This window comes from Onychostruthus taczanowskii, unplaced genomic scaffold (assembly GCF_017590055.1).
Source record: "Onychostruthus taczanowskii isolate IOZ18803 unplaced genomic scaffold, ASM1759005v1 scaffold39, whole genome shotgun sequence".
Taxonomy (NCBI): Eukaryota; Metazoa; Chordata; class Aves; order Passeriformes; family Passeridae; genus Onychostruthus; species Onychostruthus taczanowskii.
The window spans coordinates 5,219,464-5,244,651 of record NW_024501348.1 but is presented as its reverse complement, the minus strand read 5'-3'; the positions used below and the strand labels follow the sequence as shown (position 1 = coordinate 5,244,651).

The 25,188-nt window shown below is 40.7% G+C and overlaps 2 protein-coding genes across 3 annotated transcripts in view; one reads left to right on the top strand and one right to left on the bottom strand.

Moving 5' to 3' along the window:
- Positions 1 to 1,173: 1,173 nt before the first annotated feature.
- On the bottom strand, positions 1,174 to 24,819 carry TBX18 (T-box transcription factor 18). The gene is made up of 8 exons (XM_041412420.1): positions 24,375 to 24,819; positions 23,475 to 23,658; positions 21,819 to 21,920; positions 18,660 to 18,831; positions 12,148 to 12,315; positions 10,908 to 10,972; positions 7,221 to 7,315; positions 1,174 to 4,688 (listed from the first exon to the last, which is right to left on the bottom strand). Exons 1-8 carry the CDS (start codon positions 24,652 to 24,654, stop codon positions 3,964 to 3,966), a joined length of 1,791 nt encoding a protein of 596 aa, XP_041268354.1. The 5' UTR covers positions 24,655 to 24,819; the 3' UTR covers positions 1,174 to 3,963.
- Positions 24,176 to 25,188, top strand: part of LOC121340043 (classical arabinogalactan protein 9-like) — a 3,383-nt gene continuing 2,370 nt past the window's right edge. For both annotated transcript variants that reach the window (XM_041412423.1, XM_041412421.1), the window contains exon 1: positions 24,176 to 24,239. The gene's annotated coding sequence lies outside the window, so the exon portion shown is untranslated. The remainder of the gene's footprint in view (positions 24,240 to 25,188) is intronic.

The following is a 25,188-nucleotide window of genomic DNA, read 5'->3' as shown; positions in this document are numbered from 1 at the left end:
GTCATCTAAAGTCATCTAAAGTGCAGAGTCAGCCCCAAAAAAGCACTAACTCATTATGATGAATTGCAATTTTTTAAACATACTTCTATACTGATTAATTATATATATATTATCTTTACAAGAAAAATATACCCATATAACTTGTGAGTTACGTCTGAGGATGATTTATATGTTTTTCTATTGAACTGCTTAAGGTACAGGCTTACTAGCATTAATGACAACAATGCCCATGGCTTTCAAGTTGCTCCAGTTGTCTCTCTACTGAAGCAGAAATGAGCCCTCTTAGAGTCTGATAGTGCTATAGAAAAAATAAAACAAAATCATAATAAAAAAAGAACTGTTCACTTATTAAAAACAGAAGCTTTTGTTCTCTCTGGAGGCCTGATATTTATGATCAAGCATTTCATGCCTACTTCTCTTGTCCTAATTCTGGTCATTTGCAACAATGCTGGTGACTATGTTAAGTGACTATGAAACCCTAGTCTCCGAAGTAATCAGATTTTCAGGCCCTGTGCCCTACGTCACATGGAATCGTTTATTGCAGTACAATAGGAAATAAGGCCACTATGCCTAACAGTATTTCTGGAGGGAGAAATGCTGCTCATTGCTGAGTAACAGTATACCCAGATGATTATTGGTTGTAAATTCTGCCTTCAAAATCAATGGCTTTTTGCATTTAGAACTAGCAGAACCAAAGGGCAATTATCAAAGAAATACAGAGAGAGAAAAAGTGCACAGTACCAAGCTCCTGTTCAAGAGACAGATCACGTGGAATTGATAACTTCTCAGATCCAGCTGATACTGGGCAGCTGAACTGGTCTTGGCAGCTGGGATGACATGGGCTGCGAGAAGCACCAAAGTTCCATCCCTGGCTAAAGACCCTGGCAAGCAGCTCAGTCCCTTTTCCCCACATAAAAACCTAACAGCTCTGCTTTCAGCCTGCTATCTCTTTATACACAGCATTTGTTGGGATGATTCTTTTGCATAGAAATAACAAGAGAAGTTCAACTGCAGGTGGTTAAAGAACTGTGGACTTACTGGAGCTTGTTGCATTAAGTCTCTGAAATTCAGAGCTTACCTTCGAGTCACTGCCTTTGGTCTTGCTGAAGCTGTAGTGAAAAAAATAGGCCCAAGTCTCTCAGTTTTCCAAATGTAGTAAAAAGTGTTTGAATACACACTTTAATATATTTCTGTGGCATTTTTGTACAATACAGATATATAATTATAGATATAATGCATATATAGCATTTACTGTATGGATAAAAAGCTAGTCTTTTCACAATGACAAACCAGTATTTACAATATTATTCAAATTTTAAGGAACAAACAAAACAATATTGTGTGGTTATATGATAAGAATAATTTGAGGAAAAATAAGAGACCAGTTCTAAAAAGTTCCCAGACAATAAAGTACATAGTATTGACAGAAGCACCACCATGAACATCCATGCACAACCCTTTTTTTTTCTCTCTCCTTATAGGAACATGCATGATTTAGCTCTTCCACATTTCTACCTAGTCACAGTTCTTAAGTTGATATGGCTACTTATGTTTTTTCAAGTATGGATTAATTGTACCATCTTTCCACTTAAGTATTTTTCCAACTGCAAAATTTCAAAGTTTTGCCAAGAGCAGGAATAATTATGCGCAAGTTACTTATCAATTTAAACCAACACAGCTACGAAAATTTGCATAGCTGAAAATTTTCCTATCTTCTACACACCTTAGAACCATTTCACAAATCAACAGCATGAGTTTGAACAGCATTTTTAGCATTGCAGGTCTCTTCTAGGAAGTTTGCCTGAAAGGACACCGCACTGCCAAGACCAGAGCTGAAGTACACAAATTTACTTTGTTATCCTCATATGTGAACACTACCCAGCCATTCATCTGTAACATACTGTCCACAGCACAGCAAATGTAAAGATGATCTTCATCTTCAATGTATTGTCACCCCTTCCTCAGAGGAAGAGAAATGCTATTATCACATTTTTCAGAAGAAAAAAATCTGATAGAGACTGAGTGAACTTAGGTTTACTCAGAAAGGTCACTTAGAAAGTTTAAGACAGCAAAGAAGCAAGCCCACATCACTTCAATTGCATCATCTTCTCTTTCTAACTTTGAAAGAGAACTTTATATGTATCTTTAACAGAAACAAACACATAACCAATAGAAATAAAGCATTCTTCAGGCAGAGGCTTAAAGATTGCTGTTCTATTCCCAGATAACAGGAGGTAGCAAGAGGGCTGTTTCTGCATGTATTATCTCCATCCCACTGAAAAAATATTAGCGGCAATGAGTCTTTTTTGAAGTGAGAGTGGTTAAGCCCACTATTTGCCTGAAAAGATATAAGAATACTTGAGACACATGAAAACACTCCTTCACCAAAAAAAAAAAAAAATGCAACAAACATAAACCTGGAAAACCTTAATCTCCTTCAATGCTGTCTGGGGAAGCGTTTTCAAGCACATCTGTACCCACCTTAGAATGCCTTTACATCACCTGCACAATATAAATGAGGATTAGCAAACTGTTGAAGATGATCTGTTCTCTCAAGCACTAAAATTTGTTTCACAGCCCCTGAGGCTCAGCTCTGACAGACAGGCAGCTGAAGGACTGATACACACCTGGGATGTGCAGGTGCAGATGAGGGCAGAAATTTCACCATGGTAAGTGTCTCCCTGTTGTCCTTGTCACTCTGGAGAAGTCTGGTCAGGAGCAGATGGTGATCTACATTCTTACAAGTGCTATTTAGAAACCAGAGGCAGGAATGAAGGAAACCTCTTCTATTCCAGGACAAAACCAAAGCAACAGGAAGGTAGCTATGACAGCATTCTGCTTCCAGAAACACTTTTGGGCAAACTGGTCATCTGCCTAATTGATAGAGGTGATGTATTTGTGAAATACTGAGGATGCAGGACCTTTTGCCCTTATTGAAAAAAAAAAAAAAAAAGAAAAAAAAAATCCAAGAAAACACAAAAGAAAAAACCAAACCCAAAACATGTCACACACACAAAAACAGGTAAAACCAATAACGGAATTTCTCATCCTGCTCACTTTTTCTTTTTTTTTTTTTCCTAAATCAAACTGAACTTTCCTTTAAAAAAAAGTAAAAATACAAAAACAAAGATACATTAGAATATCCTACTGTCCAGTAAATGTCTTATAGGCAATATTTATGGAGGAAAAAATGCATCAAGCCCTACCTTTGACAAAAATTAAGCACCCTAATGTTCATTTCATACAAAGGAATGCTGCTTCTAGTGCTGTTGATTTGAATTATTCCTATCACCACAATTTGAATATGCATTATTTGTCTTCAAATATATAATCATAAATCTAGACTAATGCTGAAAAAAACAAATTCTAGTGAGAATGCTGTGCCATTGATAAGCTAAAACCAGCACATCATGAGAATGCAAACTAATCTTTCCGTTTGCTTTGTAAATAATCCATTAGCTAAACTTCTATTTTAGGCTGGATGCTTGATGCTTAACACTAAAAAGTCCAAATACCCTTTGTATCCGTTATAACAGAAGAAACTTGTAAAATGTCTTTGGTGCATCAGCTTATTGTATAAAATGTTTTAAAGAAACTCACTAGTACTATAGGAAATATAAGTGGGCTTTTTTGTGTGAATGAAGTGTCACTTCATTCTTTAAAGGGGTTAGAACAGAGGAGGGGGAAAGGGGAGGAAGTCTTACTTAATTTGTTGCATATGTCCCAACGTGTTATACAACTAAGTATATTATACCAGAAAACTAAAGCAGTCTGCACCGCAGCAAACTCTGTGTAACTCAAAATAGGAGAATAATCTGGCCACAAGCAAGTCAAAATTTCAGTGAAACTTCCTCTCATATTATATATACACACACTTTACAAGCTACGTCGAGTGTCCTTTCATATTCCAAAAGAAATACATTGTAGACACCAAACATACTGTACTTTTACTTAAAGGCTTCATCAAACCATATGTGCAGACACTTGAGAAGATGAGAGTGTCAAGCTTCCTAGGGTCCTAGAGTCAAAGAAATTCTGCTGCCCCCCACTGCTAAGTAAGTGCACTCCTTCCACGGGGGGCAACATCTGCCGATCCGTCATGGTTCCACTTGGCGAGGACCCCAAGAAACTTCCTTGGGAAGAAACGATTTTCTCAGGACTGGCAGCCAGTTTAGGGGATGTGGAAAAGTTATATCCATAGAGCGCACAGGGACTGTGCAGCCTAAACGTGTTGTAGGAGCCTTGGTGGGTCTGATTAGTGGTAAAGGCATTGCTGGATGGGGAAGGCATGATGTACTGGAGCTGTGGAGACATCCCTGAAATCTGCATGGATAAGCCAGTCTGCGGGCAGCTGAATGCATCCCCATCGTTGCCGCTCATGGACATATTCACAGTTGTGCTGCTCGACACACCGACATAGGAGGGAGTCCTTGGGGGAGCGAAGGTCTCGCCGCTCTGGTTGGTGAGCCGGTTGTAGGTTTCCGCCAAGGAAGTGCTGTATCTGTTCAGGGCCAGGCCTGAGCGGGCACAGGCTGTGTAGTCAGCTGGAGCAAGGGTGCACAGCTGGCTGGTGTTGGGGCTGAGGTGGAAGGCTGGAGATGAGCAAGGGGAGCCCGGTAAAAGGTGAGGGTGGGTAGATGGAACTCCGCTGCCAGATCCCTGGAGTAAAGTAGAGGAACCTGCATTTCCTGGAAGAGAATATTACAGTGTAAGAGGCACATTGGGAAAGGTTCACTTCCTAGGTGAAAGATCAAGACCTTTGTCTTTTATAATAACCCTTGAGATGAAATTCAACCCAAATTAATTAAAACTTACATACGTGTGCAGGAAAATGTGTGAGTAAACCACATGCATGTTTCTAAAGAAACAACTTGACCAAGAAAAACAACTGAAGTTATGTTTTTATAACCAACGCTCAGTACTTAGAGCTCCTGCCTAAAAGGTTAGCTGCTTCTTATATGACATGGAAGGAAATTTCATGGCAGTTAAGATGTAGCCAGGTGAGCACCACATCACAGGAAACCTTCTTTAAAATTATGATTTTTGGCTTATCTACACTTTTGCTACAGTCCAGAATGTGTTTCAAGTGCTCTGTGCCTCATTTCACTGTCAGAGCACCAGATGAGGAACCAGCTCCTTAGCTCAGAGGCTCTCACAGATAACAGCTTCAGGAAAGTTCCCAGCTTCATAACAAAAAAACTTCTGACTTCAAAAAATTCTGAGAACGACCAAAAATATTCAGAAAAACTTCAGGAAAAATGTGCACTGAACACTGCACTGCAGCTACTTCATTTCTTGAACAGCTTGGTTTGCAGCAAACTGCAAATTGTTTATTTACTGGTATCAGAACTTCTTATATTACGAATACCAATGCTGAATGCTTCTGAAAGAACACTGCTTGCTACAAGTGAAGCCTTTTTTCAACACTGAAAGTTTCCCAGCTGCAAGGAAGACTTCTTTTTCTTAAAAGATTGCATCTTCCTGAAAACTGAATGTGGAAAAATTAACTGGGGCCTTTTACAGTCTCCCAGGCAGAAGACACTTAACAAGGAAGACCTCCTGTTTATGAATCACATTAACAATCAAACAGCTTGATCCTTCAAAAAGAGAAGTTCTGTCAATAAATTAACAGACTATCATAATAGGTGAGCTAGTAAAAAGAAAAATACATTATTAAAGAACACTGCCTGCTGCTGCTTCTCTGTTAACAGAGAAGCGCAAGCACAAGGCATCATTAGACACTGCCACATTACAGAAATCCTGGTAAAAGAAACATGTTTCTTTTAATCTCCATCAATGCCTCCACTACCTGAAGATGGGCACTTTCAGCGTTAACAACCAGGACAAATTTCTTTTCTTTCGCAAAGGCTCTATGTCCAAGGTACAGATGACTAAAGATTTTGCAAGGATCCCAGTTTCCATCCTCAAAATATCAAGAGTAACTTCAACAATCTTCTTAACCTCAGGCAACAGCAGAAAAAGAAGTGAGAAGCTCACAGCAGCAGCTCCCCTGTTCCCAAACAATGCTCCTACACACAAACAGCCAATAAAGCTGTCTGTCTCCTAAATGGATTAACTTCATTGTCAGTTGCCTTTCAGTCTTACACAGTCTGACAAGGTATTTCAGGTCTCATTCTTTCTTCTCATTAAAGGCCTTTTTGATGAGACCGCCCTTCACCCCCATGCTACGCCCAAAACTCTGCCAACACTCATCCAATGTATCCATGACTTGGCACAAAACCTCCTTTTAGTTGCCAACATCAAGGACTGATACTCAAGATTTCTCAAATGAGTGAACCAAAAAGCTGACAAAAGTGATTTCTCTGAATTTCTCTGTGTTCTGGATTTTTGCTCTGAAGATGTTTAACAACTTTGCAATCAGTACATTATCAAGAAACCAGACTGGATGTTTGTAAATTTGGCAGCAGAAAATGCAAAGAATTGGGAGCAATATGTCTGATTAAGCTGGGAAAAGGCTGAGAGGTTTTCTATGTGCATTGGTGTATACTCAAGAAATAAAAGAACTCAGAAAAGAGTACAGAGATTCCACTCTCTGTCCAAATGCGCCAATTTCAGTATTTTTCTCATTCATTACACCACCTGCACAATGGGGAAAGTGGAAACAAAGACGTTTCCAGCAGAGTGAGGAGCAGGGAAAAGCAAAACTGAGAAGAGATCCATTTCTTTAAGCTCTAGGATGCAGACAAAGTTTGTTGGCCCATTTACTGAACAATTTTCAGGTCTTTAAGAATCAAGAAGGCGTTCTAAGAAGAAAACAAATTAAGCTTCTTCCTACTTACTCATTACTTAAGAGAACATTTCTTCTCTCATTTCTTTTTTTTTTTTTTCTTAAAACACAAGTAATTCCAACACTGCAGTTTGGATGTGTACAACAGAAGTGACAGTAAGTGATCTCTACGGTTTCTATCCAGCCAGAGCATAACAATAAGGAATAGGTTACGCAGTCCTTAAATAACTGGCATTCTCCTCCACATGTGATCTGATTTTTCGTTACTATCTAACATTTTTATTGCCACAGTAATTGAGTTAGCATTAGTTTTCTAACTTAGAATAACTCTGATGAGGGGGGATGGCTGCACTGTGGTTAGTTGGTTGTTTTTGCCTTGTGAGTGACACACTTACCTAGACTTTCGTAAGAAATGATGGGCAAAGCTTCATCTTTCATTTTTGTTTTGAAAGAACACAAAGACACTTGTTACCTTGTTTGGGTATCCCAGGTATGTCTTCAAATGTAAGTGTCCTCAGCGAAGGTCTCCAGAAGGCGTAAGACTCTACCAGAGCTTCCAGTCCCATTCTATTTAGAACAAAAGAATCACAGTGTCATGAAAGCAAGCTGTATTTTGTCACATGTTTCTGGATACTCTATCTCAGAACCATATAAAAATTGGTAACATTTCAGAATTCTTTTCAAGTTGATTTTGCTTTTCAGAAAAGAGCCTTACAGCCTACCCATGAGACCACAGGGACCTGCAACCCCTGGGCTGACAGGACACAAAATGTTTTCCAGTTCCACAAGCCTGGCTCTCTATTTCAATATTTTGGGTCTTTTGGGAGGGCTGTTTGAGTGGGAAGATTTGGCTAAAATTATTTTAAATGTTTTGCTAGTATGATATTTCTTCAAGAGATCATCCCTCTGGCAGTTAAAGTTTTAACTGCCAGAGGGATGATCTGCTATTTCTTCCTAGAATAAAGGTGATCCACTAACAATTTCTGTTAAAACAGGATTCCTAGTCATTACTGATGAGCTGGAAAATCAAACTTAGAACATGAGCAAGGCATGGATGTACAGCTATTTTGCTACTAAAATCATGTATAAAACAACACTGTTTTGCTAAGAAAAATGCCTTTAGAAACCAAAAGTCTTCACTCATTTTCTTGCAACAGTGTCCTGAGAAAAGACAAGTAACTGCGTAGACAACGGTGGCAGACACTATTTAGAAGAATCTGTTTCCTGAAGATAAAGGACCATTTGTTTTCTGACAATTATTTATGAATAACACACCTCAGAGGTATATAAACTTAGAGGTATCATTTTGGTGTTATTTTTGGCTGCTGGGCCCCAGAGGCCTGTTGAGTGTCAGCATCAGGCACACTCCAAATACAAGTGCTTGCCTTTGAGCAGCAGTACTTTGTAAACTTGAATTATGCAAATAGCCCAGTCTGAAGCAACCAACGTGTTCTGATACTACTCCTTCCAGCAGGAACACAAATGTCTGTCAGGAAACATTTATAAAGCGTTTATTAGCTGAACCTGGACTAAAAAGATAGCCTTAATTTTCTGCAGTAATGGTGAATTTTCATTTCTAGTTAAAGTGGAGATAAAAGCCACCTCCTGGAGGAGTGTAGCCAAGGCGATAATTTATACAAGATGCCTTTGAACAACTTCCACATTTTATCACCACCCTAATTTGCGCTATCAAATGCCCAGGTTTATTTAACAAAACAGTTATGTTTTTCTCAAAGTATTTAAAGGGAGAAATTCTGGTCCTTTCCTGAGTAAAAGTTTTTATAGGGTCAAACTTAAGGCCCAAACTATTCTCAGCACCTAAATTCTGTTGCAGTTTGCAAATGCACAGGGAATGTTTTTAAAAGGTGAAGCTACTGATTTCTGTAAAATGGCCTGTGGGACTGAACAAGAAGGGCATATTTTTAATTAAACTGAATCACTGCATGCAGCTGTAAAGAGTGAGATAGCTGCATAAAAACAATATTGAAAAGTTTGGCATAATTTAACCACAGTATTTTTTTAAACTTGTTGCAGACTAAAATGCCTCAGTGATAAACACATCGGCTAGAACAATGAGGATAACAGAACCTTAACATTTAATTTCAGTATTTAGTAACAGAGCAAAATAATAATCCACTGAGTATACCAATAAGAATTTTCCCTGACAATTAAAATTCTGAGTTGAATTGCCAAACATACTTATCCAGTAATGCAGACTACAAAAGAAAACAGTGATACTGACTTCAGTAAAACAATGTGAATTTGCAACAAACAAGAATTTGCAGAAACAATTCTTGAACAAATGTGTTTGTAGAGCAAAAGCACTCAGACCTCATCTAAAGGCTGCTCCAAAACATTTTAGAGATGCTGGCTCTTCCTTCAGGACTTGCCTTCCTAATCCATTTCCATAAAAAATAACTTTCAATCAAAATATTCTGCTTTTTTTCTAATGCCTGAACCAGACCATTCCTAGCAGCCAAACAAAAAAAAAAACCCAGTCCCATAACTGTATTTGTGTGGTTGCAGATGCAGTACTCTTACATCATCCTCAGGTAATTCCAGAACTGTCCCACATTAAAACCGGTTCAAAATTAGTTTCTGAACAATTATTTCCTTGCTGTCTAAAAGGGTATCTTCTCTGGTTGCTTATAACATTATGGAAGAAATTCTATGTCTACCTAAATTTGCACATTTCAGAGGATCAGGGCTCCGTATTTCTTAGGAGGTTCCATGTACTTGTTTTATAGCTCTGCAAACAGCAAGCACAGCAGAGACACTGCCTAGGAGAGACAGAGAGTTTTCAACCAGGGCACGTATGGCAACCCTTTTCTTCCTAAAGTACACACAGCATGTTTTGCTTCTTCAGTCACTGTATTTACCTGGAAGCTACCTTTCACTTAATTTCTAACCAGAAGCCTACAAAAGAGGGCAAAGCTCTATTTATGTCAGTGGCCACAGAACATGGATACTTATTTCTTGCTAGAAGACAAAATCTCAGACATACCAAAAAGATACTTACAGTGAATGTCTGTAAACCTTTGCAACTACATCATCCCTTCTATAAGTGGTCATTTTCCAAAAACTACTGTCATTTACTGCCCAGTTTCAGGCTTTATGTAACTCAGGTTTTATGTAAAACAGGCTTTAATGCTGTAGCTTCTTCTAACAGAGAAGCTCAATAAAACAACTATCAAAAAGAAACTCTCTGATCATTCCTACCAGCACAGTCTGCTCCCTTCTCTGCAAGGCTTGGTCATAAATATAGCAGCTGCAGACACCAAAAACAATGTGGTAGCTGGAACTGATGTATACTATACACCACAATGAAATACTGCTTTCTTTTTTTCTTCTTTTTTTTCTTTTTTTTTTTTTTTTTTTTTAGCTGAACAATTCAAAACAGGCTTAAGTAGCTAGCATTAAACAGTCGTTGGATAAAATGCCTCATTGGCACTGCTAGGCCAGACCAGACCTAAGTCTCCACTTTGCACTATGCAGATTTCCCACTGCTATTTTGAAAGATTCATGGATCAAGAGAAAATAAGCAATTAATCAGTCCATCCACTACAGAAGAGGTGGAAACCAGTCTCATTTCAAGGTCCTGTATCGCCTCCTAGAAAAGGTATTCACCTAGGAAGCGGATTTAAAACTCCTTAGACTAAACAGACACTTGAACACCGGCCTCCCACCTCCTAGGCAAGTGTACTAAACATAAGGTTTCTGCACAAACCAGTTTCTCATCCTTAACGAGGAAATAAGCCATTGACCCATGCTATGTACCACTTATAAGCAAGAGGAGTTTGACAATGGTATCTGCAACTTGTCTCCAGCCAGGAGAAAGAGGAGATTTCAAGCACAGCCAGAAATCATGGACCTGAGTATACACTAAGTCCACTTGCAGCCTTCGTGGTGTGTCACTGCTTCCACTGAAAGGAAACTTGAGTACGAGTCAAGCCAAGTGCCAGTCTGTTCTTGACCTCGATGGTCTGAGGTGTAGCAATGGCAACTCACCACAGAGAACATCGCTGGGAAGTCTGAGTGGTCCCTCAAGGAGTCTGAGCTCTCAAATTAGTTTGTCTGTAAGTCCAAGTGTTGACTTTGAACAGTCTTCACAAATTGATTCTGTCAGCAGGAAGAAGCCCAGCTCCTTCCCAACACCCACCTGTTACGGCCCGAATCTCTAAATCCTTTGGCGAACGGATTCCTATCAATCTTCAGACGAGTTATCTGTGAATATTATTAAGAAAAATTATTACCGGTAAACTCAGATAGGTGGCACAGAAAACAACTCTACTGACAGAAAAAAAGCTGACATCTTCGTATTTGTATGGTTTAAGATGGCTGTCCTGAAACATAGCAAAATTAGGACCAGTCTTCTGATCATTATTTTTGCACATCCCTGGAGAGGCTAATAGGTGTTTAAAGCTGCAGTAGGAATTACTGAGAAAAAACTTCAGGCAAATGTCATTCTTCATTTAAAAGAATTCACTGTCTAACTCCAATAAAATTTAAATTAAATTTTACTTCTGTACTGGTCAAGAAGGAAATGTGAAAAGAGAGATTATCTCTAGGTTATTATCCTCTATGAAAAAAAAAAAAACCCAAACTAACCAACCAACCAAAAATCCAGCAAAACACACCACACCCCAAATAACCATAATTTATTTTAATAAAGGGGGAAATCACCAAATAGCTATATTTTAGTATTTACATGGCTCTCCGGCTCCTCTCTTTGTAAAGTTATCAATGCATATGTTATTTCAAAAAGCGCAGCTGCAATAATTTATATGGAATTAATAAAATGTCACAACACTAACTATGGTGTCATTACGTATGCTAAAACTTAAATGAGAGGTAGAAAGAGCCAAGTGATAAAACCTGCAGTTCACTTCTGACTTTGAATCCGTGTCGACCCAGATAAATTTTCCTTAATAATATAGACTGAATGCAGTTAATAAAAACAACTGCAACTTTCTTCAGAACTCAGCTTCTCTGTTAAGATCCTGGGAGTATTAAAAGTACTGGAGTCAGGAGCAAAAGTGCTTTAAAAAGTCTCTCCTGACACGTATCTACATTTAAAGGTACAGAAACACCTTTAAAAATTAGACTGCTCTTTGTCTTGTTCATCAATGCTGTGTTTATAATCAAGACACCATTAAGCATGCTAATTGGACTGTGTGATCTCCATAATAAGAAAGATTTTTTACAAGCAGCATCTCTGAAGGATCAGCAATAGCCTCCAGGCACTACAGCAATACTAAGCCACTTGTAGCAAAAAAAAGGGTTTAGATAATTCTATTTTCAGAAGTGATATAATGAAAATATCTGCTTTTCTCCTATCTCTTACATCTCTGGTCTGCTCTGAAAAGCCTGTAAAGTGCTAACCAGAAAGCCCAAATTACCTGTTGATTTTGGTATGCCGTGACAGTAGTGAAGACTGTCTCAGGGAAGGAGAAGGCTTTCACCCCTTCTCCCGAAGGGATGGGCTTGACAGGGGACAGATCATCACCACAGTCTTTTCGGATGACGTGGACACGAGGCTGATATTTATGCATAGAGTGAAGGATAATCTACACAGTCATGCAAGAAAAAAGATAACATTTGTTAGAAAGGACACCCTGCTGTTACGGGACTAATAGCTTTTTGGAACAGATTATGGTATGTGTTTACCATGCCACTTACTGGAAATCAAATGTTTTCTTTAACCTCTGAAGGTTCTTGTTACAGTAGTCTAATCCCTGTGCATTTGTGTTATTGCCAACCCTAAGCATTTAAAAATTACGACTCAGGAGCTTCAAATTCAGAGATTGCCTCAATTGAAACTGGCTCAAAAAAAGGACAAAAAGGGAAAAAAGAAAAAAAAACAAAAAGAGAAATTAGGAGTGAAGTCCAGGTCCCACTGGAATTATGAAAGTTTTGTCACTTTTTTCCACTGAAGTCTGGATTTGACCTAACATGATTAACAGCAGCAGAAATTTGCCTTTTGTTTTTGAAACCTTCAGAATGGACTATTGGAGCAATTTTTTTCCTTATATCCCAAAGGCTGGAAATAAATCTTGGTTGGAACATAAGCTGAGACTATCACACTCTGAAGAAGCATAAAATTAAGAGTAAAATTATAACAAATCCGAAATCTAAAATGTTAATAGCAATCAATCCATAAAACAGACAATGATTTTCAATTTAAAAAAACCTCCCAGCATACAAAAACTCAATCAAAAATAAATCATAAAAGAGGAGTGGATGAACTCATACTGCATAAATTAAACACACAAATACTTCTTGGTATTGCACCCCAATTTTAAAGGAAATTTAAAATACAGAATTTTTGCTCTATTTTACTCCACTTCAGCTAACCACTATTAAAATAAAAAATTTCAAGAAAAAAAAAAATTGAAGTTCAGCTATTATTGTTGGAAGACCTAAGAAATTAGTAACTTGATAAATAAATAGTCCTATGGCTATTGGCCTGTGGAACCACTAATCAACATTCTGGGGAAGCTTTTTAATTTCCTGCTCCTTGTGTAGGCTCAGAATGTGCACGTGCTCAAGCACTCAACAGCGCCTCTATGTCAGACACCATGGAAGTTCATTCACCCAAATTATATAGAGGACATTACATTTGTTTGGATAAACTAGAGTTTGGCTAGTTTAATACACTTGATCCTGGCCACATTACATGACCCTGTTTTGGTAGGCCCAGTTTCTGGATAATCAGGGGTTTTATTAGCCTTTAAATAAGGTTTTGACAATGACATCACAGGCTCCAATTAATTTGCTCAGGGAGTGCCCTATGGATGTCCTCATATGAAGTCTTTTTTGAGTTTCTGAACAGAGCAAGATCCTTTATCGTGCAAAAGTGCTTTCTCTTTTACAACACTCCTTTCAGTTCTCCAATGGCAAAGATCTACAAAATGAAAATGCAGAGAGGACAGCACATTCCTCACCCTGTTTCCCTGTGAACATCCAGTAGTACCAGGGGAGATACTGGTGCAACATAAAAAGAAATTATCAAGAAAAGATATTGCACAGTTTAAATTCACTGCTATTCTGTGTCTTGCCATTTGTCTGGGTGCCACTGGGCATGCCATGTTCTCTCCCACACGGATTACTTGACCCCATCAGCTCTGTGGTGCAAACCCACACATCAACGATAACCGTGGCAGCTCCAAAGAGCTCTGCTCACACATCAGAACAAGTGATATCAAAGCAGCACAGAGATGAACACCTCCCAGTGCTTATCTGGGTGGCTATTACAGCTAAACTGATCCATGTCATCTCCTAAGAACAACCTGTCCGGCCTCTGTCCTGTACTGAAATTTCCTGTGCTGACACACTGTTTTGACAATCAGCAAATCCATAGCAATAATTTTTTTTCTTGATTTTGTACCGTGTCTTCTAACAACGGGATCTTTGTTCGTGATCTGAAGGACTCCAAACTCTAAATAATGCATAACTGCAAAGCCCTTGTGAATTAAAGTGCAACATATGAAGACAGAACATAAAAGGAGAGGGAAATGCAACATCCACTCCAAAAACAATCTAGCTGTATTATTCAAAGCATCACCTAAAGCTATGAACAAAGAGCTATGGAAAAGGAGATTCCAGCTTTTCATTTCACAGTGCTTGCACATTTCAAAGCAACAACGGGATCTACCAGTTTGTCTGCAGTCACAGCAACTTTTCTTTCATGCCCTTAAAATCCAACACCAAAAAAACCCAATCAGAAATCCCACTGTGTTCCCAAATATGAACTGGCATTACATTCAACTCACAGCTGAGGACCCTGCCTCTCTCTCCAAATTCCTCACAGAACAAGACGAAAACTCTTCAGGGGGGAATAAACCTCTCTCACAAAAAGTAAAATTAAACTTTGGCCACAGCAGCTGTCAAGAAATCATGATCACACGGAAGACACGGCAGCAGGGAGCCCACAGGTAGAAGGCAGAGCAAAGGCCACCAGAACACCTGCAGCCACACAAAGCTGGGATTACCTTTGCAATGGCTTTGGAGAGCAGCTGCCACGATGAGGCCTCAGAGCGGACCTGAGCATGAGCACCAGCAAGGCACAACCACCTCAGCCAGAACAAATGAGAGCCAGAAACTCCTTCAGAGGGGAGACACCAATCCTCCAGCAAATTGGCAGTGCCAAGACTACACAGTCACCTACCTCCCCACTACTGACACAGCCCTTGCTCTTGTTTTTGCCAAAAATCCTCCTTTATCCTCCCTCCAAAGCACAAGCACTCAGTCTCTCTGCAGTTAGGGAAGTGTGTGGGGCTGAGGAGCACAGATTCCCTCCGTACTAAGATGACAACTGCAAGTGCAAATACTGATGTTTCACAGCTTTTCACTGTGACAAGAATATATAACTGCCCATTGACTGTAAGCAGAGCTCGCTATTCGGAGCCAAGTCTGGGCAGAGTTACAGTCTGCCTCTGCTTCCAGCCTCGCCCCTCTTTCAAATGGGGGAAAAATCCCACCCCAACCACCAAGGAACAATTAACACACTAACAGCCTCATTTTCACTAAAAGTTAAAAGATGTTCCTCTGCATCAAAAAATATTCAGTTGAAAAGCATGGAAAATAGCATAAAAAATGTTGACTTTTTCCCTCCACTGAAATTCCATTTAAAAACTGCATTGAAACAGAAAAATTAGCCAGCTCTAACCAGCCGGAGGGAGAGACTGCTTTTACAATGCAACACTCACTCCACAGATGAGAGAGGGATGAGAGGCATTAACAAAGAGCATCCAGACCATGCACTTTTCACTGACAACTGCAAAATCCAGGTTTACTTTTCCTCAGCATGACAACTTAGATGAAACACACAAAAGCCATAGTGTGTGTCTTAATGACTCTATAGTATTTCCAAAGCAGGGAATTCAGTCTGGTACTTCTTTTGAGATCAGAAACACACAAGGAAAACACGTCAGTACAAATCTTTCTTCCACAGACTAAAAGTGGAACCCATCATCAGAGAGTGTCCTATGTGCAGATACGGACTTCAAAAACCTCTGAGCTGAGCAGCTCTATAAAATTGAGCAGTCACAAAGTCCCACTTGAAATGCTTATGAAAATAGCAGCAGGCAGCACGGAACCTGGAGAGTGCTCGAGCAGGGAGGGTCTTAGAGATGGCTGATCTCCTTTCACAGAATGCTAATCCCAGGGCAACATGATTCAAGGGGAACGAACTGGCTGCCACCAACTACTACCACAACATAAATACTGCGTAGGAATTCTATCTTAGTGCCTATTTGCAAATACTGTTTATATGCCCACAGACCTGGACCACTTCTCTCAGAGATCCTGAGAGTTAACACTCTAGAATAGGTAAAAGGGCTCCAGGTTGACATCATGCAAGCTCCCTACCTCAAAGCCTTCAAGATCAAAACCAACCCCCAGGATTTTAACACAAAAACCCTGCAAAAGCTTACACCTCCAACAAGCATAAAGGAACATTTTCAACAAGGATTAAATTGCCAGAAGCAGAAAGCAGGGAAAGCGTTCCCAAAGAACAACAGCTAAAGGCCAACATTGCTTGGTGGAAACCCCACTGAGGTTTCTCTGAACCACTCTGCCTATGCACGGGAAAAACCTACTTTCTAATAATCTAAAATATACCCCATGTCCCATACAGGGGTGGGAGAGTCAGAACTTCTGATATAAGAGTAAATATTGGAGGGACTCTACGGCCTTGACTCCTAGCTCTTCTAATTCGCCATCCGTCCCCTGGTACCCTCCTGAGAAAAATGGTTTCTTCCTGCTTACGAGAAACAATTGGGTTTTTTTATATTCATCACAAAATATGATTATTCGTTTTCCATTATTGCTAGAGGCATTCAGAGGCTACATAGCTTTTTCAATACAGCATTCCACACTACCATAGCTTTAAAAGAAAAAATGTACCCATTGGAAGAGACACTTTTCTGCTTTCTGCTTTTGCCTTTTCTGGTAATTATGAATGACATGTTTGCAATTTTCCAGATTTGAGAAATATGAAATTATTTTACAGTCATCCTTCTTTTGTCCTTTTATTTTAATACTTAAATTTCCATTTTGGGGAGGAGGGGCACTGCCATTGCTCTGAATCAGTTCAATGTGTCTCAAATCACTGTACTTGAGCTTTGCTTCACTCGTTTCCAAGCCAAAATACTTAACTAAAGACCAGAAAATTTATATCTCCCTGTATTACAAATAATGGTGTGCTATGTACACTACACAGGTTTCGGTTCAGAATAAATACAAAGCTAAAATCTGGGATGGAAAAATAGAATAACACAATTCTCTGCATAGCTGAGATTTTATCACAGGGCAGTTTTTGACTGCAAGTGCACGGACGGACCACACAGTACCCACAGATAGTCCCTCTGCACCCACTGAGTATAAAAACCAGCTCACTGCTGGAAAAACAGCATTTTATCCATTTCCATCTGCTTCACTTTCAAAGCCCTTACAACAGACTCAGGATTCAGGGAAAACAAGTCACACTTGAGGGGAATCACAAATACACAGATGCTGGGGAAACTAAGGGAACTTCATGTGCTAGCCTTAACTCAAATGGACACTGCCAAATAAGACTCCATAACTGCAATTCTGGAAAGAAGCAATATAAAACCTCTTTTGTACTTTCCTAAGAAAAGCACTGCTGACTTAAGAGGCATGAATACCTCCATATTTCCTTTAACGAAGAACAAAACAAAATAATGAAAATTATTGCACAAATGGAAGTCTTTTTATCCTTGCTATCACATTTGTTTGGTCAGCCACGCTCCTGTATTCCTGCCTCTGATCACTGCATTTGCAAACACAAATAAGGGGAAAAAAATCTCAGACTATTATTAGCAAAATACCTGGCTCAATGTCACAGAGTTGCAACCATACTGAAAGATGAGTTTGGTATCTTTGTGCTCTATGCCAGGTACATTTTCTTTCACTCCTTTCCTTGAAGGAGAAAGTATCCTGGTTAACAAATTGGGTTACGCTGAACAATGGAATCCACATCCTGTCTCAAAACTTTCCTCTAACATCTTAAAACTCTACCACTTGGAACTTGATGCTTCTTCTGAAAGGATGCCAACATTTGTCATTTATTACAGGGGTTTGTAAAATCAAAGACTTCACCCTGACTAAAAACAATCCTCATTTTTTAATTATTTCTTAAGGTGTCAAGTAAAACTATTTTAAGGATTGCTGGAATGATACTGGCTTACATCTGTCATGTTTCAACAGTTTTGAAGAGAAAAGGAAATATTAACATAACACATTTTGTCACATTAGATAATGTCATAACTAAACAATTTAGAACTTGCAAACAGAGCACTCATACTGCATACGTCTTCGCCAGCTTTTCCAGAAGTAATGAGCCTCAGCTGTGAAAGGGTCTTGCTTCATAAGGTATGCAATAAATCATCATCGGAGCAAACCCAGCTCCCATGTTGTTCGTTTTTGACTGCAATTATTAACACCTCACGGGATTTCACACAAATGTCTAGGTTAAGAAAATACTTAAGTGTATTTTTATTCACGTGAAGTTATTACACACCAGTAATGTTTCTCCTAGCCACTTGCGGATTTAAGCGTCCTTTTCGATCGGAGGAGAAGCTGCGAGTAACGCGCTCGGTGGGAAACACTGAGAGCAATTCTGCCCCTCTGTATTAGGCAATTTAGCCTTGTAAAGTCTTACTTTGCAGAAGGAGTTCTCTATTTGAGGGGGGAGTAAAACAGCAGGCTCTAATAAGCAGTTAATTATCAGAGCAGAAAGTAAGAAGCTTTTAGACGTGGACAGTAAAGTTCCAAAACAACTCTGAAAAGTCAAGCCTATTTCTGGCACCCCGAAGCTGTACGTCAGAGCCTCTCAGGGTTGAGCAATGTGCCTACACATAATGCCACCGAAGAAAGAGCAAGTACTCACATGTCCTTGATCATCCAGCTCGTTATTGGTAAGCTTCAGTTTGTCGAAGCTGATCACTTGTCTCATCCACGTCTCCCCCGAGGCGGGTGAATCAGGGTGAATATAAACGCGAGGCGGCACCGGGGAGTCAGCGTTACCAGCCACCATCCACTTGGAACTATGATAAACATACCTGTGAAAAGAAAACAAATTCCTTTAACTACAAGCACCAAAACAATCTATTAGACCCATTCAGCATTAATAAATTAGGGCCCATGCTTACAGCAAAAACCCATCAATTAACAAAACATGAAAGGACACAATTTCACATAAATAAAAAGAAATTTTGTTTGTTTGTTTCAAAACATAGTCCTGGCACCTGCAAAAAGAAGGTTAAAAATCCATGCTCTGACCTGACCTTACTCTTCCTAAAATCAGTCACAGTCTCAACACTAGGTTTCAAAATGAGCTTTAAGCTGGTGTCAGTTCATTGACTGCTACAGCACCGCTCTGAAAAGGCATCAGCAAATAGGGAAGAATCTGGTCCTTCTTTTATCAAATTGAGTAGTAATTCCATATTTGGAAGATTTATCATGTTGAGTCTAAGACTATAAATAAAGCTATTGAAGGGAAAGAACATTATGATTGAGAAAAACAATGAAAGTATGTGAAACTATGCTCTTGATATTTCGGTAGACCATATTAATAGGCTTGAACAGTATTGCAAAAAGGTTAAAAAATGAAAACATGGAGTATGTATTTCATTTGATATGCCAATGCTGACAAGATGATTTTATAACAAAAATTATGCCTGCTTTGGTTAAAAACCTATTTTGAAGGCAGGCAATTCACAAAGCAGTTTAAAAAGCATTAATTGAAAGTCATATTTTTCAAGTACAGCAAAAATCCAGTAATTTAGCTGTATTTTTAACTGAAAGCAAGAAAGACTTCATCAAATCATATCTTTGCACAATTTAGTTCCTTATTAGAAAAAGACAAGCAACACAGAACAGAAAACAAAATGATCCAATGCAGGTATCGCTCCATACAATTCAGATCAAGCTGCATAGCTAAGATCTAGAATGGTGGTGAAATTCTCTCCTGGAGACAAATTCTCCACCCCAGATCACTGTTGTGACATTTTTCATTTATTTTATATTTCTTGGTTTATACTAAATATATGCTTTTCCTAGAAAAGTAAATAGAGTCATAAATGCAAATAAATATAAATACAGTGATAAATACACTTTTTGAGCTACAGTTTAAGCTTCCAAATATTTATAAGGTCAAATTTTGCTAGAAATCCAGACCTATACGTAATTTTCTTCACTTCCATTAGTTTTGCTATCTGCTCTGTCAGCTAAAGACTAGGTTCCATGTGACTGCTGTCATTTCCACGAAATTTAAAGATCTGCAAGACAGTGTGTGAAGCTGCACAAACAGCCAGAGTTGAAATAACAGACAGCAATAAAAAGCACAGAACAGATTGAGAAGAGGCACCAAGTAAAACATGTAAAACATTAACATTTAGTGGAAAGCTTAAAGGCATAGTCACTAATACATGAATACAAAAAAATTCTAGATTGCCAACTAAGAAAATACCACCCTTCCTACCACTCTCATTAAGTCACTTCAGTTGTCTGAAGGGCACCATGTAGCACAGCGTGAAGACAGTGCAGGTCAGTATGACTGTAATTATTTTAAATGAAATGAGGTTTAAACAATTCATACTCAGTATAACCGCTTTTAATTTTTAGGATTAACATTTTAATTAATTTGGAATTATTGCCCCGGTTTTTCTATGAATTTATGAATTGTTCAAACCTTCTAGGAATTATATGTTGAGATTGTTAAGTAAATGCACACATGCAACATGGAACAAAAAAAAAAAAAAAAAAAAAACTTCCATTTGAACTGCACTGCACTGGTACAAGGAAAAACAAGCTTTTTTTTTCCTCTGTGGTAGATACAGGAAATACTCCCCTGACTGTATATGCTGAGCATCGTCAGCCCTGCTATCGGTGCCCCTTGTTGAAAAACTCAAAATCAAAAATGGTCCTAGGAAAGGTCTTATACACCACACAAGAAAATGACAAAATAGCAGTCAATGAGGTAAGTACAGGAAAAACACAGGACAGCATTTGCTTAGGAAACAAGGCAGCATTCCTGCAGAACCAACCTTTTAATCATGGTCTGAAATATTCCTAGTTCTAGAATTAAATCTGCAGCGGTTTTCCCTACATTATACTAAGTATAGATTAAAACAATCAAACCCGCAATTGGTAAAGACCTGATCCTGTCTCCTCTCAGCTTCTCTGGCCAGGCTTCCCCCCTGGCTGCTCTGGAGCATGGGATTGCATCTGTAAAGCAAGACCTTGGAAACGTCTTCAACTCACAACAGGAACTGCTGCGGGCCCAATCTTGCAAACATTTCTACAGGACAAGTGGCTTCTGCAGAGCCCAGCCAGCTCCCTCAAAACACAACCACCCTCAGAACACAATCACCCTCGAAACAGTGAGAGATTCAGCACAAAATTTCTATTCCTAAATGTTCAAAGAACCACCTCTTTTTCTCCTCATATGATTCTCCAGACAATAATGCCATTCATTCTTTAAATAACAGTAATAAGAAACATTATCTTATTTTAGTTTAAGCAACCAAATATCTCAGTGATAAACAGTTTTAAAATTAAATTCTATAAGCAATTTGAAAGGTGACTTACTTATTAAGTCACATTACATAGCTTGTAAGTATTTAAATCAGATATCTGTGCTATTAATGTTATCAATTAATATTAATACCATTTGGCCCTAAAAAATGTACATTTTCATATTTATTTATTAATAGGAAATAATTCCTACTGACAGGAGGAGGAATAAAATATGATAACATTTCCTGACCGCACTAGAACTGCACTCTGAAAGCCAGACCTGAGCATCTGCCCGCAGCACATACACAGTGTGAGGCAAATGTATCCTAAAGAGCTTCAACACAAATTTTAGTTGCCTCTGCATACTTGGTACAGTATGGTCTTCTAAAATACACTGGGATGAAAATAAGGACCTTCAAGGAGAGTTAAACATGATCTTCTGCTAATTTATGTTGTGTTAATATTTCCTTCCAACAGCCAAGCACCCTATAGCTTACATCATATGTTTTTTGCCTTAAAGTCACCATACCTGTATCTTTTGTTATCCACTGGCACAATATCCATAGCAATGTAATACTGCTGATGTGGGTCTAAACCTGAGATCTTCACTCTCATTGCAGGAAACATCCGCCTGAGCATTGGAAAGAGAGAGGTCATTTTTAATACGAAACAGACTCGGGAATGGTTGTTTAGGAAAAGTAACCGCTTCGTGGGATTTTTCTCGTTCTTCCTTTTAGCCTACAGAGTCCTTTTGGACGATTATAGTTACATAGCCATGAAATGGCCCATTCGATATGTCAAAACAGATTTCTAAAGTGCATTTACTCGAACAATGCTTTGTATGTTTGGGGATCCGCTTTGGGAGTACAGCTATTACCACATCATTTCAACTTTATTGTTAGACAGTAAATCATTTGGGTTTGAGACTTTACTTTAGCAGTACACACATTTAAAACCCATTTGAGATATTAGTAAGAAATGTATTCCTGGAGATGTGCAAACACCACCTCCACCCAGGAAGTCCAAGACTTACAGAAAGGCAAATTCTCACTAAAGTTTCAAGTGACAGCAGAAAAATGGTGTATCATTGCTGCAGCAGCGAATTAGAAAGCTGAATCTACTGTGATACAATTATAACACCGCAAGGATGCAGTTATAAAAGCCAATGTGCCATGCTCTAACCCAACAATATGGTCTTTATTGACACGGGACTTCCTGTCTGCAACTTACTAAAGGTGAAGTGCGAGAGCTACTCTGTCTTTGAAAGGTATAGTAAAACTTCTTTATTGAAAGCAGAAACGAATCTACGAGCAAATTTCTGGAAAAAAAAAATAAAACAGAAACTACGAAAAACCAAACGTTCAAGATTTAGATCCTTCTGTGGAAAACTGGATTAATTAACCAATGAGGTGGTCTGAACATAAAACTGCCCTTAGCTCTTAGCTTGGCATGCTTTTTATCAGAAAACTTCATTCTTGAAGCACAAAAATTAAAAAAAAAAAAAAAAAAAAAAAAAAAAAAAAAAAAAAAAAAAAAAAAAAAAGTTCTACCTGCAAGCTAATAAAATACTCTTCTGCATTTTATAAACCTGAAAGTTATTCCAGTTTACTCAGTATTTGCTGCTGTGCTAAAAAAGATATATATTAAAAACCAATCTGTTAAAAGTAGTTACTGGAAACAAAAATCCTATCTCCGCCATTTCTGAATAAGCAGGAGGGTAAAAACCTGACTATGGCTAACTAGTTTTTGCTGTTATTTCAGTGCACCTGTAAGATAAAACAGAAATTCCCCGACTAGACTCTCTTAAGACAAATGCAGCTTTGTGCTGTTTAAGACTGCGTTTCAATCATTAATAAAGCCTCTCTGAAAATGCAGACGGTAGCATATGGATTCAATAAAATATGTTTTTGTAATTTCTAATAAGTTCAAATACTTTTCTACTTCCCAGGTTTTTACCATGTGTATCCCCTGGAAAGGGGAAAAGCTTTCCCCCAGAAGGGCACGGCGCTCCCAGACCTCGCCCTAATGAACAGGAAACCCGAAACGCCACATGCTCCCATGCCCATCTAACATTATCGCCATCTACCTGCCTCGTAAATCTGGAGGGTTCCCCCGCTTTTGTCCCGCTTTGATGTGCCCGCCCGCCCCGGGAGCGCGCGGGTGGCGGCCCCGCCGTGCCCGTTACCTTCCCGCCTTGGTGATGATCATCTCGGTGCCGATCTCGTGGAAGCGCTTCCAGAGCTCGGCTCCCTGCAGATCCACCCGCGGCGCCTGCGGCGTGGGCAGCGGCGAGCCGGGCCGCGAGCCCTTGGGGGATCCGCCGGGGGAGGCGGGCGGGGAGCCCGCCAGGAAGCCCTCCTCGCAGCCGCCTGCGGAGAGAGCGGAGGGAGCGATAGCGGCGGGGCAGCGATGGCCAGCCCCGGCCCGGCCCGGGCCGCAGCCTTGGCTCCGGGGAGCGGGCAACCCGAGCTCCGGGATAGCGGCAGCACGGCCGGGCTGCCGGGGACGGGCTGCCCCCATCGCCGCGCCGTGCCCGGGCCGAGGCGGGCGGCAGCCCGTCCGGGCTGCGAGGACGGCGGCGCATTTCGTTTGACCACGGGCTTCTGCCCTGGAGCGTGAAACTGCCCTCCCCTCCACACACAGCAAATTACACACATACATACATATGTAGGTGTTGTGTGTGTGTGTCTATGTATATATATATATATATATATTATATATATATATGTACACAGGATTATATACGTAGTTGCATATGCACTTTCAGCAGCACACATACACGTATGTCATATAAGTGCTTTTGCCTTTCCTCGGGAACAGGGCTCGGGACAGCCCCCCGCCGTCGCTCCACCGCGCCGCGGCACCGACAGCCCCGCCGGCAGCCGCCCTGCCCCGTGCCAGCGTCCGAGGGGCGCCGCGGATCCTCACCGCCAGGCCAGCGGGAAGGGTGGTGGGTGCCCACGCAGCGTGGAAAGACAGCAGGGATAACGGGGAATCAAAGCGCCTGTGGCGGCGGGGAATGGGGATCCCGAGCCCAGCCGAGGAGCGGGGCCGGGAGCAGCGGCGGGGCGCGGGCGGCACTCACCGGCGGGGGCGCGGGCGGCGCAGCCCAGGTCCATGTCGCCGCAGGTCCTGCCGGCAGCGGTGGCGGGAGAGCTCTTGGCGCAGCAGCCGCTGCCGCCTTCGTCCTCCGCCGCCTCGTCCTCGCCGCCCAGCTTCCTCCGCTTGGGCTGCCGCGGCGGCGGCGGCTGCTGCTGCTGCTGCTGCTGCTGCTGCTTCTCGGCCCCGATGAGAGCCTCCACGGAGAAGGCGTGAGCCTTGAGGCTCATGGTGGTGCCTGGCGAGGACCGTCGCTTGTCGGCCATGCCCGCCGCCCTACAGCCCGCGCATCCAGGCGCCCCGCGGCCGCCGGCACCGGCACCCGCGCCCGGCCCGCCGCGCCGGCCGCCCTCCCGTGCTCCCGACCGCGCAGGCAAGGGGCTGGGGCTTTTCCTCGCCTTTCTTTTTAAATCCGAGTTATCAGCCAAGTTTTTTTTGTTGTTTTTTTTTTTTTTTTTTTTTTTTTTTTTTTTTTTTTTTGGGGGGGGGGGGGGGATTGTTTTGGGGTTTTTTAAGTGGAAAAAAAATTCTATTCCTTTCTGCAGATGCGTTCCTTTTCTCCCCCTCCTCCTCCTCCTCCTCCACGTTCTGCCCCGTCTGATGGGCCAGGCAGAGCTGACATGGGTAACAAACGCTCTGCGGACACAAATTAGGGCTTGTAATTGAAATTTGTTGCCTTGATCTGTCAGCACTTCCAGGCAGGAGACCTGTGGGAAGAACTCGCTCATTAGTGTCACTGCGGCGGCGGGGGCCGGGCGGAGCCGCGGGGCGGGGGCGGCGCGGCTCGGCCGCCCGCAGCC

Bases quoted from the DNA above. Each gene is read 5' to 3' on its own strand.
- TBX18 (XM_041412420.1), bottom strand. From the start codon at position 24,654: ATGGCCGACAAGCGACGGTCCTCGCCAGGCACCACCATGAGCCTCAAG. The intron at 7,316-10,907 runs GTGGGTGTTGGG...TGTTCTAAATAG, and splicing joins AGAGATTCGGGCCGTAACAG to AATGGGACTGGAAGCTCTGG. The intron at 4,689-7,220 runs GTAACAAGTGTC...ATTCTCTTCCAG, and splicing joins ACCTGGGATACCCAAACAAG to GAAATGCAGGTTCCTCTACT.